Source organism: Tiliqua scincoides, chromosome 6 (genome assembly GCF_035046505.1).
Source record: "Tiliqua scincoides isolate rTilSci1 chromosome 6, rTilSci1.hap2, whole genome shotgun sequence".
In the NCBI taxonomy this organism is placed as follows: Eukaryota; Metazoa; Chordata; class Lepidosauria; order Squamata; family Scincidae; genus Tiliqua; species Tiliqua scincoides.
The window spans coordinates 31,066,755-31,079,783 of record NC_089826.1 but is presented as its reverse complement, the minus strand read 5'-3'; the positions used below and the strand labels follow the sequence as shown (position 1 = coordinate 31,079,783).

The 13,029-nt window shown below is 45.0% G+C and overlaps 1 protein-coding gene across 3 annotated transcripts in view; it reads right to left on the bottom strand.

The window, feature by feature from the left end:
• The window catches only part of AFG2A (AFG2 AAA ATPase homolog A), a 209,324-nt gene that overhangs the window by 168,957 nt on the left and 27,338 nt on the right, over positions 1 to 13,029 (bottom strand). For all 3 annotated transcript variants that reach the window (XM_066632442.1, XM_066632441.1, XM_066632443.1), the window contains exons 10-11: positions 12,401 to 12,555; positions 10,015 to 10,224 (exon numbers count right to left, since the gene is read on the bottom strand). In XM_066632442.1, coding sequence (XP_066488539.1) covers positions 10,015 to 10,224; positions 12,401 to 12,555 — 365 coding nt within the window. The remainder of the gene's footprint in view (positions 1 to 10,014; positions 10,225 to 12,400; positions 12,556 to 13,029) is intronic.

The window sequence follows — 13,029 nt, the reverse complement described above, 5'->3', positions numbered from 1 at the left end:
TGGAGAGGCAGGTGTATGTGGTTTCTGGAAAGGTTTTGAAGCAGTTCTGTTCAAACTGTAATCAATTGATGTGCTCTGATATGCCAGGAAGTGTTGCCAAAGAGAGATGAGACTGAGCATACTAGAGAAATGTGCCTTGAGGGACAGTGAGAAGATGTGGCTGAAACAAGTACAGGATTCACTGGGGTAGGGGGGGAGAGAGAAAGAATGAATGGGAGGCAACTGGTTTTGAACTTTGGAAGGTGGGGAAGAGGGAGGGGAGGGGCAGAAAGAGAGGGGTAAACTGCAATTATGATGGGGGTGTGTGTGCAGGAGGGGAGGAGGTGGGGGGAAGAAAAGCATCACTTGCCTGGTCATTTATTCAAGAAAGAGTGCGACCAAGCCTCTGTACGTCTACTCAGAAGCAAGCCCCATTATAGTCAATGGGGCTTACCCCTAGGTAAGTGTGGATGGGATTGTGGCCCAGCACCCTTCCTGCCAAAGCCTTGCCAGGGGAAGGCAATGCAGGCAGGATCACTTTGGGGTCTCTCCAGGATCCTTTCCAGCCAGCTGCTTCTGGCTCCTACCTGCTTCCACCTTCAGGCTTGCTCTCACTCCCTCCTTGCTCTCGCTGCTCACCCTCACGCCCTCCACATTCCCACCTGCTGGGAGCTATAGCTCTGGACTTCTCTAGCTGCCTGCCCAATCAGCACACGCAGCAGGCAACAGCAGGAGCGTTGCGGGCTGCCCCTTTTCCCGTGCGCGCAACAGCTGCCGCGCACACGTGAAGCAGCCTCACAGCACACCAGTGTACCATGGCATAGCGGTTGAAAACCGCTGAGTTAAAGTGATGTCTATTTTACTGTTGCCTAGTTAATATTCAAGCGTGCCATGTATAATTCTACATAAGATCTGTACTGAATGTTTAAAATATCCATCGCTTGCCCAGTCATGATCACCGAGCTCTACATTTCACGCTCTGCTCACAAAAACAAAGGACATGACGAAAATCCCTGTCAGAACATTAACTGGCCTTCTTCCAGAGGTTCAATGATAGTTATTCGTGAAGCAGAGCAGCAGGATTTCCAAGCCTCATTAATTTGTTTTAACTGCTGCAGCCAAGAGGAAAAGAGGAAAAAAAAATGGCAGAGGAAATTTTGACTGGAAAATATTTTGACGTACTTGACCCAGATTACAAACTAAACTTAAGCACATGTCAAGTGCAGACAGCCACAGGAAGGCTTCCAACGAGAGATACAGACAGTGAGCAAGTGCCAAGGTGAAGCCAGAACTCTGACAGAGTATATTTTCATAATTATTGCAAATTCAAAAAAAAAGGGGGTCGAGGAAGCAGTTGACACTTTTTTTCATTTAAAAAAGAAATGGAAAATAAGTCATCAGGAATATTCCCTCCCATAAGTCTTTAGCAGAATTGGACATATTAACTAAATACAAATAATAATTTAGAGCTGCCAACTTCCTTCCCTCTTTGTGAATGTCTTGCTCTTTTGAAGAAACTATACATAGTACCCATTAAAATACCCTCAAAATCAAGAAAACACTAGTTCATTTGATATTCCTGAACACTGTGGATGTCCAGAATGTTTTAAATAATCTAATGTTCACCTCTGGGAGCTGCTAGCCTTAACGGAAGCAATGTTCGGCACAAGTGTGTGCGACGAAATCTCATCAGCAAAATCTGATGGGGAGGGAGGTGTTCTTCTATGGAGGTATGATGGGCATGTGTGTGCTTTATCCTTTCCCTCTTTAGTGTTTTTTCCACTGAAACTACACTCCCACAAAACTGCTTTTTTATTTTGTAGGTTTAGGGTGCAATCCTAACCCCTTATGTCAGTGCTTTCCAGCACTGGCATAGCGGTGCCAATGGGGCAAGTGCTCTATCTCACGGAGGACTCCAAAAAGTAAGGGAATGTTTGTTCCTTTACCTCAAAGCTGCATTGCCCTTATGTCAGTGCTGGAAAGGGGGTTAGGATTGTAAAGAGTAAACATGCAGCTGGAACTGCCTGAGAGGAAAAACCTAGGTAGGGGAAACTATAGCTGAGAAGTCAGCAGTGAAAAGGGTTAACTCACTTCTCTGTGTAAATACATCCCTTCCCAAAGATGCTTTTGTTTACAAAAACTAAATGTTGGGGAGTTTTGTTATATATATTTGCATTTAACATATAGTTTTCTCCTTAGGACTGGAAATTAATCCCAAAGACCATATTTTATAAAGCTCTGTGGAAGCATCTCTCTGCAGTTCAAACAGCCAATAGTTACCTCCACAATGCTATATAAGCACCAAAAGGGAAGATCCCATTACCTTTGCAAATTACAAATGTGTTCAACAGAACCAAAACAAAACACAGCAGAAGCACGACAACACCAAAATGCATTTAACAGACTGATAAAATCAATTACCATCCTGAACCATGACCTGTGTTTTCTTCAGGCTGATTGTCAGTCCAAAGTCTTGGCAGGCCTTGCTAAAACAGTTCATGAGATGCTGGAGAAGAAAACACAGGTCATGGTTCAGGATGTGGACTCACCTCCCTGCATTGCAATCTCTGCGGAGGTTTCCATGACTTTGTGTACCTTGGCTCAACAATCTATGACACTCTTTTTCTGGATACCAAGCTAAACAAACGCATCGCTAAAGCAGCTACCACATTTTCCAGACTCACAAAGAGAGTCTGGTCCAACAAGAAGCTGACGGAACATACCAAAATCCAGGTCTACAGAGCTTGCGTCTTGAGTACACTTCTGTACTGCAGCGAGTCATGGACTCTTCGCTCACAACAGGAGAAGAAGCTGAACGCTTTCCACATGCGCTGCCTCTGACGCATTCTCGGTATCACCTGGCAGGACAAAGTTCCAAACAACACAGTCCTGGAATGAGCTGGAATCGCCAGCGTGTATGTATTGGCAACCTTCAGTCTCGAAAGACTATGGTATCGCGCTCTGAAAGGTGGTTCTGGCACAGCGTCTAGTGTGGCTGAAAAGGCCAATCCGGGAGTGACAATCCCTTCCACACCAGGAGCAAGTGCAGTCTGTCCCTGGTCTGTCTCCCTGGCTATGGGCCTTCCTTCTTTGCCTCTTAGCCTCAGACTGTTGGCAAAGTGTCTCTTCAAAAAATAAAATCTCTCCCACCGTCAGAAGCAGCCCCTGGCGTCATGCTCTACGCCAATCGAGCAAAGACTTATAACCGGTAAACTGCTGCTTCCCGTGTTGTGCCGACGCCGTATGGCGAAGTTGGAGTGTCCTCTCCAGTGCGCGAAGCCTGGGTAAAGAAGGTATGGAGGATAGGCTGTTACCCATGCAGCAAATCCCCCCTCTCCACGTCGCTGGAATGGTCCAATGGAAAGGCAGAAGCCAATACAGTTGGTTCCAGCGGCGTCGCAGGAGTTGCCAGAACGTGACTGTGTGCAGCCATGAACTGCCTAAGGGACTCCGGCTCCTGATTTTGCCTCGAGGTTGACTCCTGAAGCCTTTTCCAGAACTGGATGTAGCCACAAGGCAGTGGAGGTTTGAGGTCAGAGTTTCCTTCTCTTAGATGAGCTGCCTTCCTAGGCTGACGAGTCCCATCTACCCGGTGGCTGTTTAGTCGCCTCTTACGACAAGTACAGCCAAACTGAGGGCCTATTCTTAGCCCCAGCCCCCAGGGGAAATATACACAGCCCCCAGGGGAAATATACACAGGGGAAGTATACACTGCTGAAACAGAGATGCCTGCGTTGGCTTGGTCATGTCGTGAGAATGGGCGATGGTCGGATCCTAAAGTATCTCCTCTATGGAGAACTTGTGCAGGGAAAGCACCCTACAGGTAGACCACAGCTGTGCTACAAAGATATCTGCAAGAGGGATCTGAAAGCCTTAGGAATTAACCTCAACAGATGGGAAACCTTGGCCTCTGAGCGTTCTGCTTGGAGGCAGGCTGCGCAGCATGGCCTTTCCCAGTTTGAAGAGACACTTGGCCAACAGACTGAGGCAAAGAGGCAAAGAAGGAAGGCCCATAGCCAAGGAGACAGACCAGGAACACACTATACTTGCTCCAGTGTGGAAGGGATTGTCACTCCTGAATCGGCCTTTTCAGCCACACTAGACGCTGTGCCAGAACCACCATTCAGAGCAAGATACCATAGTCTTTCGAGACTGAAGGTTGCCACCACCACCAACAACAATCAATTAGCAACAAAACAAGGCAAGCATAACTCAATCCACGATGAAATAACATACTGAGTTATTAATATTGATCACAGGCTGCTCTTTGTGCATACTTCAGGTCACAGGTTGTGCATTAGTTATTTATTTTAGAAATTTACAACCTGCTTTTCCATTGCAAATGAATGCCCAATGTGCCTCATAGCAATTAACGCAATATACTATATAACCAACCTAAAATAATAGAAGCAACAGAATAGCAGGTAACACAGTAGGTAAGAAAGCCATAATTAGCTTGGGACAAAAAACAATAACCTACCACAGTTAAAAAAAAACAAAAAACTTGGCCATGCAAATTTGTTTATTTAATAATGCAATGCAACTTTCCATTCAAATAATTTTGAGTCTGTTAATCTAAGACTTTATGGCACTCAATTCTCTGTGTAATGGAAAACTACATCACACCTTCGGCACAACAGTTTCCCCTTCCCTGAACTTCAAGCAACTGCTTACACCCCTCCCCCCAAAATAAAAGGAAAGATCTGGGATGTGTAGATCAAGCACAGGTGCTCTTTGGGATACGATCATAGTGCATTAGAGTCTAGCAGGCATCCAGAGATCCATCTTCCTCATTTTTTCCAGTTTTTTTTTACACTGAAAACATTTTTCTGGAAAATGTGGTTTGTTCTATGGTTATTGGTACTCTTGTCTACATTGAGGGAGTTCTGCATTAGCAAAATTCTATTTTCTGAACCCATAAGATGTGTATTACAGAGCTGCTGGAGCTCATTCTATCAGTCATAGCACTTCTCTTTGTATAATTGCACCTATGGTTTTTCTATCATTGCAATGACAATTTATACACAAGAGTTTAAAACTTTTTTTTTTATAACTGAACAGTTCAGGACAACCTAAGACAGAGTTTTCAAACATAAGGCCCATGGAAGCTCTTTATCTGGCCCTCGGGCTCTCCCAGCACTACAATTGGTTGCTCTCAGCTGCTGAACTGTGCTGAGGTGCCACAGCTAAAAGGGCAGCCCACATGACTGGGCTCTCCCATATCTTGAAAACATGAACATAAGAACATAAGAACAGCCCCACTGGATCAGGCCATAGGCCCATCTAGTCCAGCTTCCTGTATCTCACAGCGGCCCACCAAATGCCCCAGGGAGCACACCAGATAACAAGAGACCTCATCCTGGTGCTCTCCCCTACATCTGGCATTCTGACTTAACCCATTCCTAAAATCAGGAGGTTGCGCATACACATCATGGCTTGTACCCCATAATGGATTTTTCCTCCAGAAACTCGTCCAATCCCCTTTTAAAGGCGTCTAGGCTAGACGCCAGCACCACATCCTGTGGCAAGGAGTTCCACAGACCGACCACGCGCTGAGTAAAGAAATATTTTCTTTTGTCTGTCCTAACCCGCCCAACACTCAATTTTAGTGGATGTCCCCTGGTTCTGGTATTATGTGAGAGTGTAAAGAGCATCTCCCTATCCACTCTGTCCATCCCCTGCATAATTTTGTATGTCTCAATCATGTCCCCCCTCAAGCGTCTCTTTTCTAGGCTGAAGAGGCCCAAACGCCGTAGCCTTTCCTCATAAGGAAGGTGCCCCAGCCCCGTAATCATCTTAGTCGCTCTCTTTTGCACCTTTTCCATTTCCACTATGTCTTTTTTGAGATGCGGCGACCAGAACTGGACACAATACTCCAGGTGTGGCCTTACCATAGATTTGTACAACGGCATTATAATACTAACCGTTTTGTTCTCAATACCCTTCCTAATGATCCCAAGCATAGAATTGGCCTTCTTCACTGCCGCCGCACATTGGGTCGACACTTTCATCGACCTGTCCACCACCACCCCAAGATCTCTCTCCTGATCTGTCACAGACAGCTCAGAACCCATCAGCCTATATCTAAAGTTTTGATTTTTTGCCCCAATGTGCATGACTTTACACTTACTGACATTGAAGCGCATCTGCCATTTTGCTGCCCATTCTGCCAGTCTGGAGAGATCCTTCTGGAGCTCCTCACAATCACTTCTGATCTTTACCACTCGGAAAAGTTTGGTGTCATCTGCAAACTTAGCCACTTCACTGCTCAACCCTGTCTCCAGGTCATTTATGAAGAGGTTGAAAAGCACCGGTCCCAGGACAGATCCTTGGGGCACACCGCTTTTCACCTCTCTCCACTGTGAAAATTGCCCATTGACACCCACTCTCTGCTTCCTGGCCTCCAACCAGTTCTCAATCCACGAGAGGACCTGTCCTCTAATTCCCTGACTGTGGAGTTTTTTCAGTAGCCTTTGGTGAGGGACCGTGTCAAACGCCTTCTGAAAGTCCAGATATATAATGTCCACAGGTTCTCCCGCATCCACATGCCTGTTGACCTTTTCAAAGAATTCTATAAGGTTTGTGAGGCAAGACTTACCCTTACAGAAGCCATGCTGACTCTCCCTCAGCAAGGCCTGTTCGTCTATGTGTTTTGAGATCCTATCTTTGATGAGGCATTCCACCATCTTACCCGGTATGGATGTTAGGCTGACCGGCCTATAGTTTCCCGGGTCCCCCCTCTTTCCCTTTTTAAAAATAGGCGTGACATTTGCTATCCTCCAATCTTCTGGCACCATGGCCGTTTTGAGGGACAAGTTGAGGGACAAAGAACTCATTTAATTTCTCTGCCATCTCTAAGTCTCCTTTTATCTCCCCTTTCCCTCCCTCACCATCCAGAGGGCCAACCGCTTCTCTGGCGGGTTTCCTGCTTCTAACATATTTGAAGAAGCTTTTATTATTCCCCTTAATGTTGCTGGCCATGCGTTCCTCATAGTCTCGCTTGGCCTCCCCTATCACCTTCTTACATTTCTTTTGCCACAGTTTATGTTCCTTTTTATTCTCTTCATTAGGGCAAGACTTCCATTTACGGAAGGAAGCTTCCTTGCCCTTCACAGCCTCTCTAACTTGGCTGGTTAGCCATGCGGGCACTCTCCTGGATTTAGTGGAACCCTTCTTTCTTTGCGGTATACACCTCTGCTGGGCCTCTATTACTGTTGTTTTAAGCAGCCTCCATGCACTCTGGAGAGACTGGACTCTTTTTACCCTCCCTTTCAACCTCCTTCTAACCAGCCTCCTCATTTGAGGGAAGTCCGCCCGTCGGAAGTCAAGGGTTTTTGTTAGAGATTTGCCTGGTATTCTTCCCCCAACGTGCACGTCAAAACGGATCGCAGCATGATCACTGTTCCCCAATGGCTCAGTAACGTTTACATCTCTAACCAGGTCCTGCGTACCGCACAAAATTAAATCCAGAGTCACCTGTCCTCTGGTGGGCTCTGTGACTAGCTGATCTAAGCCACAGTCATTTAGCACGTCAAGAAATCCAGTTTCCTTATCGTGACCAGAACACAAATTGACCCAGTCAATATGAGGATAATTGAAGTCCCCCATGATTACAACCCTGTCCTTCCTTGTCACCTCCCTGATCTGTTTCCTCATTTCAAGGTCCCCATCAGATTTCTGGTCTGGAGGACGATAGCACACCCCCAGTATTACATCGCTGCTCAAGCCTGGTAATTTAACCCACAGAGATTCTACAGTGGAGTCGGACCCACCTTCAATCTCTACTTTGCTGGATTCTATCCCTTCCTTAACATAAAGGGCCACCCCACCTCCAACACGCCCCTGCCTGTCCCTCCTGTAGAGTTTATAGCCCGAGATTGCGGTATCCCACTGATTCTCCGCATTCCACCAGGTTTCCGTTATGCCCACTATGTCAATATTTTCCCTTGTCACCAGACATTCCAGTTCTCCCACCTTTGCTCGTAGACTTCGGGCATTCGCATAAAAGCATTTATACATGGAATGCCCCAGGATGGGCTGCTTATTCGCTCCTTTGTCCCCGCATCCTCTCATTGTGCCAAACTGTCTATCACATCCCATCTCCCTACCTTTCCCAATTTCTTCTCCTACCCTGCCTTTGTCTTGTTGTTCTCTAACCTCCCCATCCTCATCCCATAGGGATGAGGAGTCCCGAACCGGATGCCCCTCGGCTCCTGTCGGCCTTCCCCCAGGGATCAGTTTAAAAGCTGCTCTGCCACCTTTTTAATGTTATGCGCCAGCAGTCTGGTTCCATTCTGGTTCAAATGGAGCCCGTCCCTCTTGTACAGGCCCCGCTTGTCCCAAAACGTTCCCCAGTGCCTAACGAATCGAAACCCCTCCTCCCTACACCACCGTCTCATCCACGCATTGAGACCCCTGATCTCCGCCTGCCTAGCTGGCCCTGCGCGTGGAACAGGTAGCACTTCAGAGAACGCTACCTTTGAGGTCCTGGCTTTCAGCTTCCTGCCTAAAAGCCTAAATTTGGCCTCCAGGACCTCCCAGCTACACTTGCCCACGTCGTTGGTGCCGACATGCACCACAGCCGCTACCTCTCCCCCAGCACTGTCTACCAGCCTGTCTAGACGAGAAGTGATGTCCGCAACCTTCGCACCAGGCAGGCAAGTCACCATGCGGTCCTCACATCTGTCGCAAACCCCCCTCTCTATGTTTCTAATAATCGATGATCTATATGGTCTATATGGTCGGCCACCTTCAGTCTCGAAAGACTATGGTATAAGCCTACAGCACCCGGTATCCCCAGGCGGTCTCCAATCCAAGTACTAACCAGGCCTGACCCTGCTTAGCTTCCAAGATCAGACAAGATCGGGAGATAGTGTTCAGTATAGGGAGATCAAGGGTTCCTGTATTTTCCCTTCTGTTATTTGCAGCTAATGTGTTCCTAAGCAAAAAAAAGTGCTTATTTCTGGTCATGATCTGCTTGATAACACCACTTCCTGCTTAATGACATCACTTCCAGACCTCAGCAGGCATCCTGAATGCTATTTGGCCCACTGTATGAAATGACTTTGACCCCAATCTAAAGGCTAGTTTTAAATTCACACATGGATGGGTTTCCTAGTCTATTTCATGAAAACTTTATAGATCTTTCTTGGGTTGGGTGACAAAGACTCCCCACTTCCATCATAGGCATTCTCTACTTAGTTTTTTAGGACACAATACACATAACAGGGGTATATGACTCATGCCTTTAAATCGGTGTTTCTCAAACTGTGGGTCGGGACTCACTAGGCAGGCCATGAGCCAGTTTCAGGTGGGTCCCCATTTCAATATTTTATTTTTAATATTTTAGACTTGATGCTACCATGGTATGTGACTTCATTTGGGGAAATGTTACAGATCTGTACTTTTAACAGGCTGTATGTATACTCTTAACAATGATAGTAAATGGGACTTACTATTGGGTAAGTGTGGGCAAGATTGCAGCCTATGATTGTTCAAAATTTTTCCACTTGCTGATGTTACTTCCGATCATGACATCACTTCCTGTGGGTCCTGACAGATTCTCATTCTAAAAATTAGGTCCTGGTGCTAGATGTGTGAGAACCACTGCTTTAAATTATTCAAATAGATTTAAACCTTGGGTACAGTGGAGAAGGAGATCAAGCAGACAGAAAGTTGCCTTTCTTGCCTAGCTGCCTTCAAGGTCAAATGAAGATGCCAAAAATGGGCCTAATTACATATATGCATACAAAGGAACAGGTTGATGGATTATTCTATATAAGACTTCTTGAAAGGAAGACTTGGGACACTATGAATGCTGGTGGAAAAGGAAGCCTGGAGTTGTGTAACTCCAATCAAGGAAAGATGTATGTGCTTCCAGTGATGGCTCACACCCCTAGTTGGGCAGGAATGCTTATGTTCCAGTGAGCATTCACCACTGAGACAGAGAGAACAAGAAGCACAAGTGACTAGCAGTTCATTTTCCACCTGTGCCCTACATAATATCCCACATTAAGAACAAAACTTTCCCCTTACCTTTACTGCCAAGAAGTTAAGCCCACTTTCATGGGCCAAAGCTTTTGCTATCATTGTTTTTGAGCATCCTGGAGGTCCATAAAGTAGTACTCCCTTGGGGGGCTGAATGCCCATTTGAATGAAAGATTCAGGATGCTTCAGTGGCCACTCAACCGCTTGTTTCAGTTTCAGTTTGACATCTTCCATTCCTCCTATGTCTGACCAGGCTACCTGTACAGAATGTCAAAACATAAGAAAATCTGTAGGGAACACTTTGCAGAATACAATCAGTTGTTCCTTCTTTTAATTGTTTCCAAGTTTGCATATAAATACAAACTCAAAATGCATTTTTAACCATTTGCTTCACATATCAGGTGTGCCTCTAGGTTTTTCCACAGTGCTTCAAAGACTACAGTTCATTTCAATGACACAAGGTTAACATTTTACACTTCTAATGGATCAAGAGACCTGAGCAGTTATGTGTGGGTAGAAATCTGCTACACTCTCCCTAGAAAAAGAGTTCAAGGATTACCCCACCCCCAAACCTTTACATTCATTCTAGGGTACCCAGAAGGCTGAATGTAAGAGCATGTTGTGCAGTTTGGGGCTTTCAGGTCAGACAAAAGGCTGAAACTGGGTTCACACATGATCTATGGCACACCAATTACTAGAGATAATTGGAAAATGCGAAATTTTAATTTGTGGGTATGACGATTACGTCATACCAGCTAACAATTTGCTTTTGCAGCCAGACAAGGGTACTTGAAAAGTTGTTTGTTGTTGTTGTTGTTTTTTACATTTCAAAAACTTTTCACAATCCACTGGCGGTTCCCAACCCACAGTTTGGGAAACACTGACTTAAGAGATTACAACCTGACAGTTGAAGTCAGTCAGATAAAGCTAATACTGCAAGGTGCATTTCCAAATGTTTACTTTCACTCATTACAGAAAACTTCCTATTACACTGACATCAGTTTTCATTAATTAAAACTACCCTCGGAGTAGACATTTGGCAAGACCTCAGCCTGCCCCTCAAAGTACTATCACTTTAATAGACTGTGCTACAAGGTAAGATTTTCAATACCAAAATCGCTCCTAGCCTGCCCTAGACAGACTAGCCTGCCAACTATAAGCCTGACACCAGTCTCCACACAGCCCCAACAGAGTGAATACTCTTCCTTTCCCACTCCTACTTTGCACCAACAATCAACTCTCTCAACACCAACCACCAACTCTCTCGGATTCAGTTTAACCATCTTTTTCCCCCTGCTCTTCTTCCACCTCAGAGCTTTGAATGCACTTCCCAGCTGGCCACTCTCAAGCAATGTACACTCCATCCTGGGTGGAAGGCAATTGGACTAAACATTCCAGAAAACGGAACATTGTCTATCACAGCCCTCTCCTAGGCCACCTCCAAACAAGATTTCATTGGTGGCAGAATCTACAAAATGGCTTTTCCAGCTGACTAAAGGGGGAAAGCTGTTCTGTGGTCAGAGGAATTAGAAAGGTACCTTGGTCCTAAGCAATTTATGACTTTAATAACCAGCACCTTCAAGGCACTTGGAAATGAACCAAAAATCAGTTAAACTGGTGTAACAGTAGAGCATCTAGGGTTATCAGGGTGAATTCATATAGTGTCCTCAATGTGAACAGAGATTTACAGTAGAAAAGGAGACAGGTCCCCAAGTGATTCACAATCTAAGACACAAAGGAGACAATAAAGGAAGGAGAGAGGAATGGTGTCAGGAAGTCCACTCTGCCTTCTTTGGGTTGTATAATGTAGACACTGCATAGTTAATAGAATATTCCTAAATACAACACAGTCCCCACTACCATTGCAATTCTATTCACCCCCTGGTGATCTGGAGGTATAATAGTCTTGAGGCTGCAGTGGGTTCTCATCAGTTACTCAGAATCATGGAACAGGGGGGAAGTCAGCAGTTGCTGCCACAACAACTCAGTCTGGAAAATGCAGGCACAAAATGGTCTTGGAGCAGCAGCAACATATGCATCTACCTTTACCCCTCTGCAGCTAAGGAACAAATGGAGATGAAGGAACTGTCTTAAGGTGGAAGAGACTGGAAAATAAATTGCCCAGTTCCTCTCAGTCCAACATATATGACACCCTCATACTAAAAGTAGACCTGAGCATAGAAGTACACGCACTAAGAGCCTTTATGTGAGCATGTGGGACACGCTGGCCCTACTCTACAGTTGGACACACAATTTTACTAGACAAACCATCCCAGAGAAGGCAAGGAATCAGGAATAGGATATTGGTTCCTTGGCACCTAAGCGTGTTCTTATGGTAAGCTGACTGCTATCACTATCAAGTATACCAATATCCAACAGTTCTCAAACGTGAAAAAATAACTGTAAAATTTATTAGTGGGGATTACGTACTTACTTTAGGCACATCAATAGCCACCTCCCTCATGGCACTGGGCCTGACCTCATTCATAGACTGCAGAAAGTCACTACAAGTGATTATCACTGATCCAGACAAATAGTCATCCAAGAGATTCTTTTTTTCTCCAAGTACTCTCCGCAAAGCATACAATCCTATGGAAAGTATAATACCCGTTAAGTCAACTTCTTCCTACTACTCACAAAAATATAATAGGTAACCTATAGGATACAAACATACCATAATGTCATAAAGAGAAATTTCATTTGAGGTGACCCCAAATAGAAGAGGCATTATACTATTTCATTCAATTCCATTACAAAAGTTGTAAGAAGACTATTTCCCCTAATTAAAAGTTAAAAAACTTCATCAGCTATCTTTCCTATATGGACAATCAGAACAAGCAGCTTGTTGACAATGGTATTTCTAAATGTAAATTATACATCTAAATGTAAAAAACCTACAGAATGACCAACCTGAGATTGGATGTGATGAAAGATTTTCTTTACACCAGCAATTTCCAATGTGGGATCACATATGTCAACAAGACATGCCACCTACCATGTATGCCATATACCAAGACATGCCACCTACCAAGACATGTCACTACCATGTTGTTTTGTTGGCAA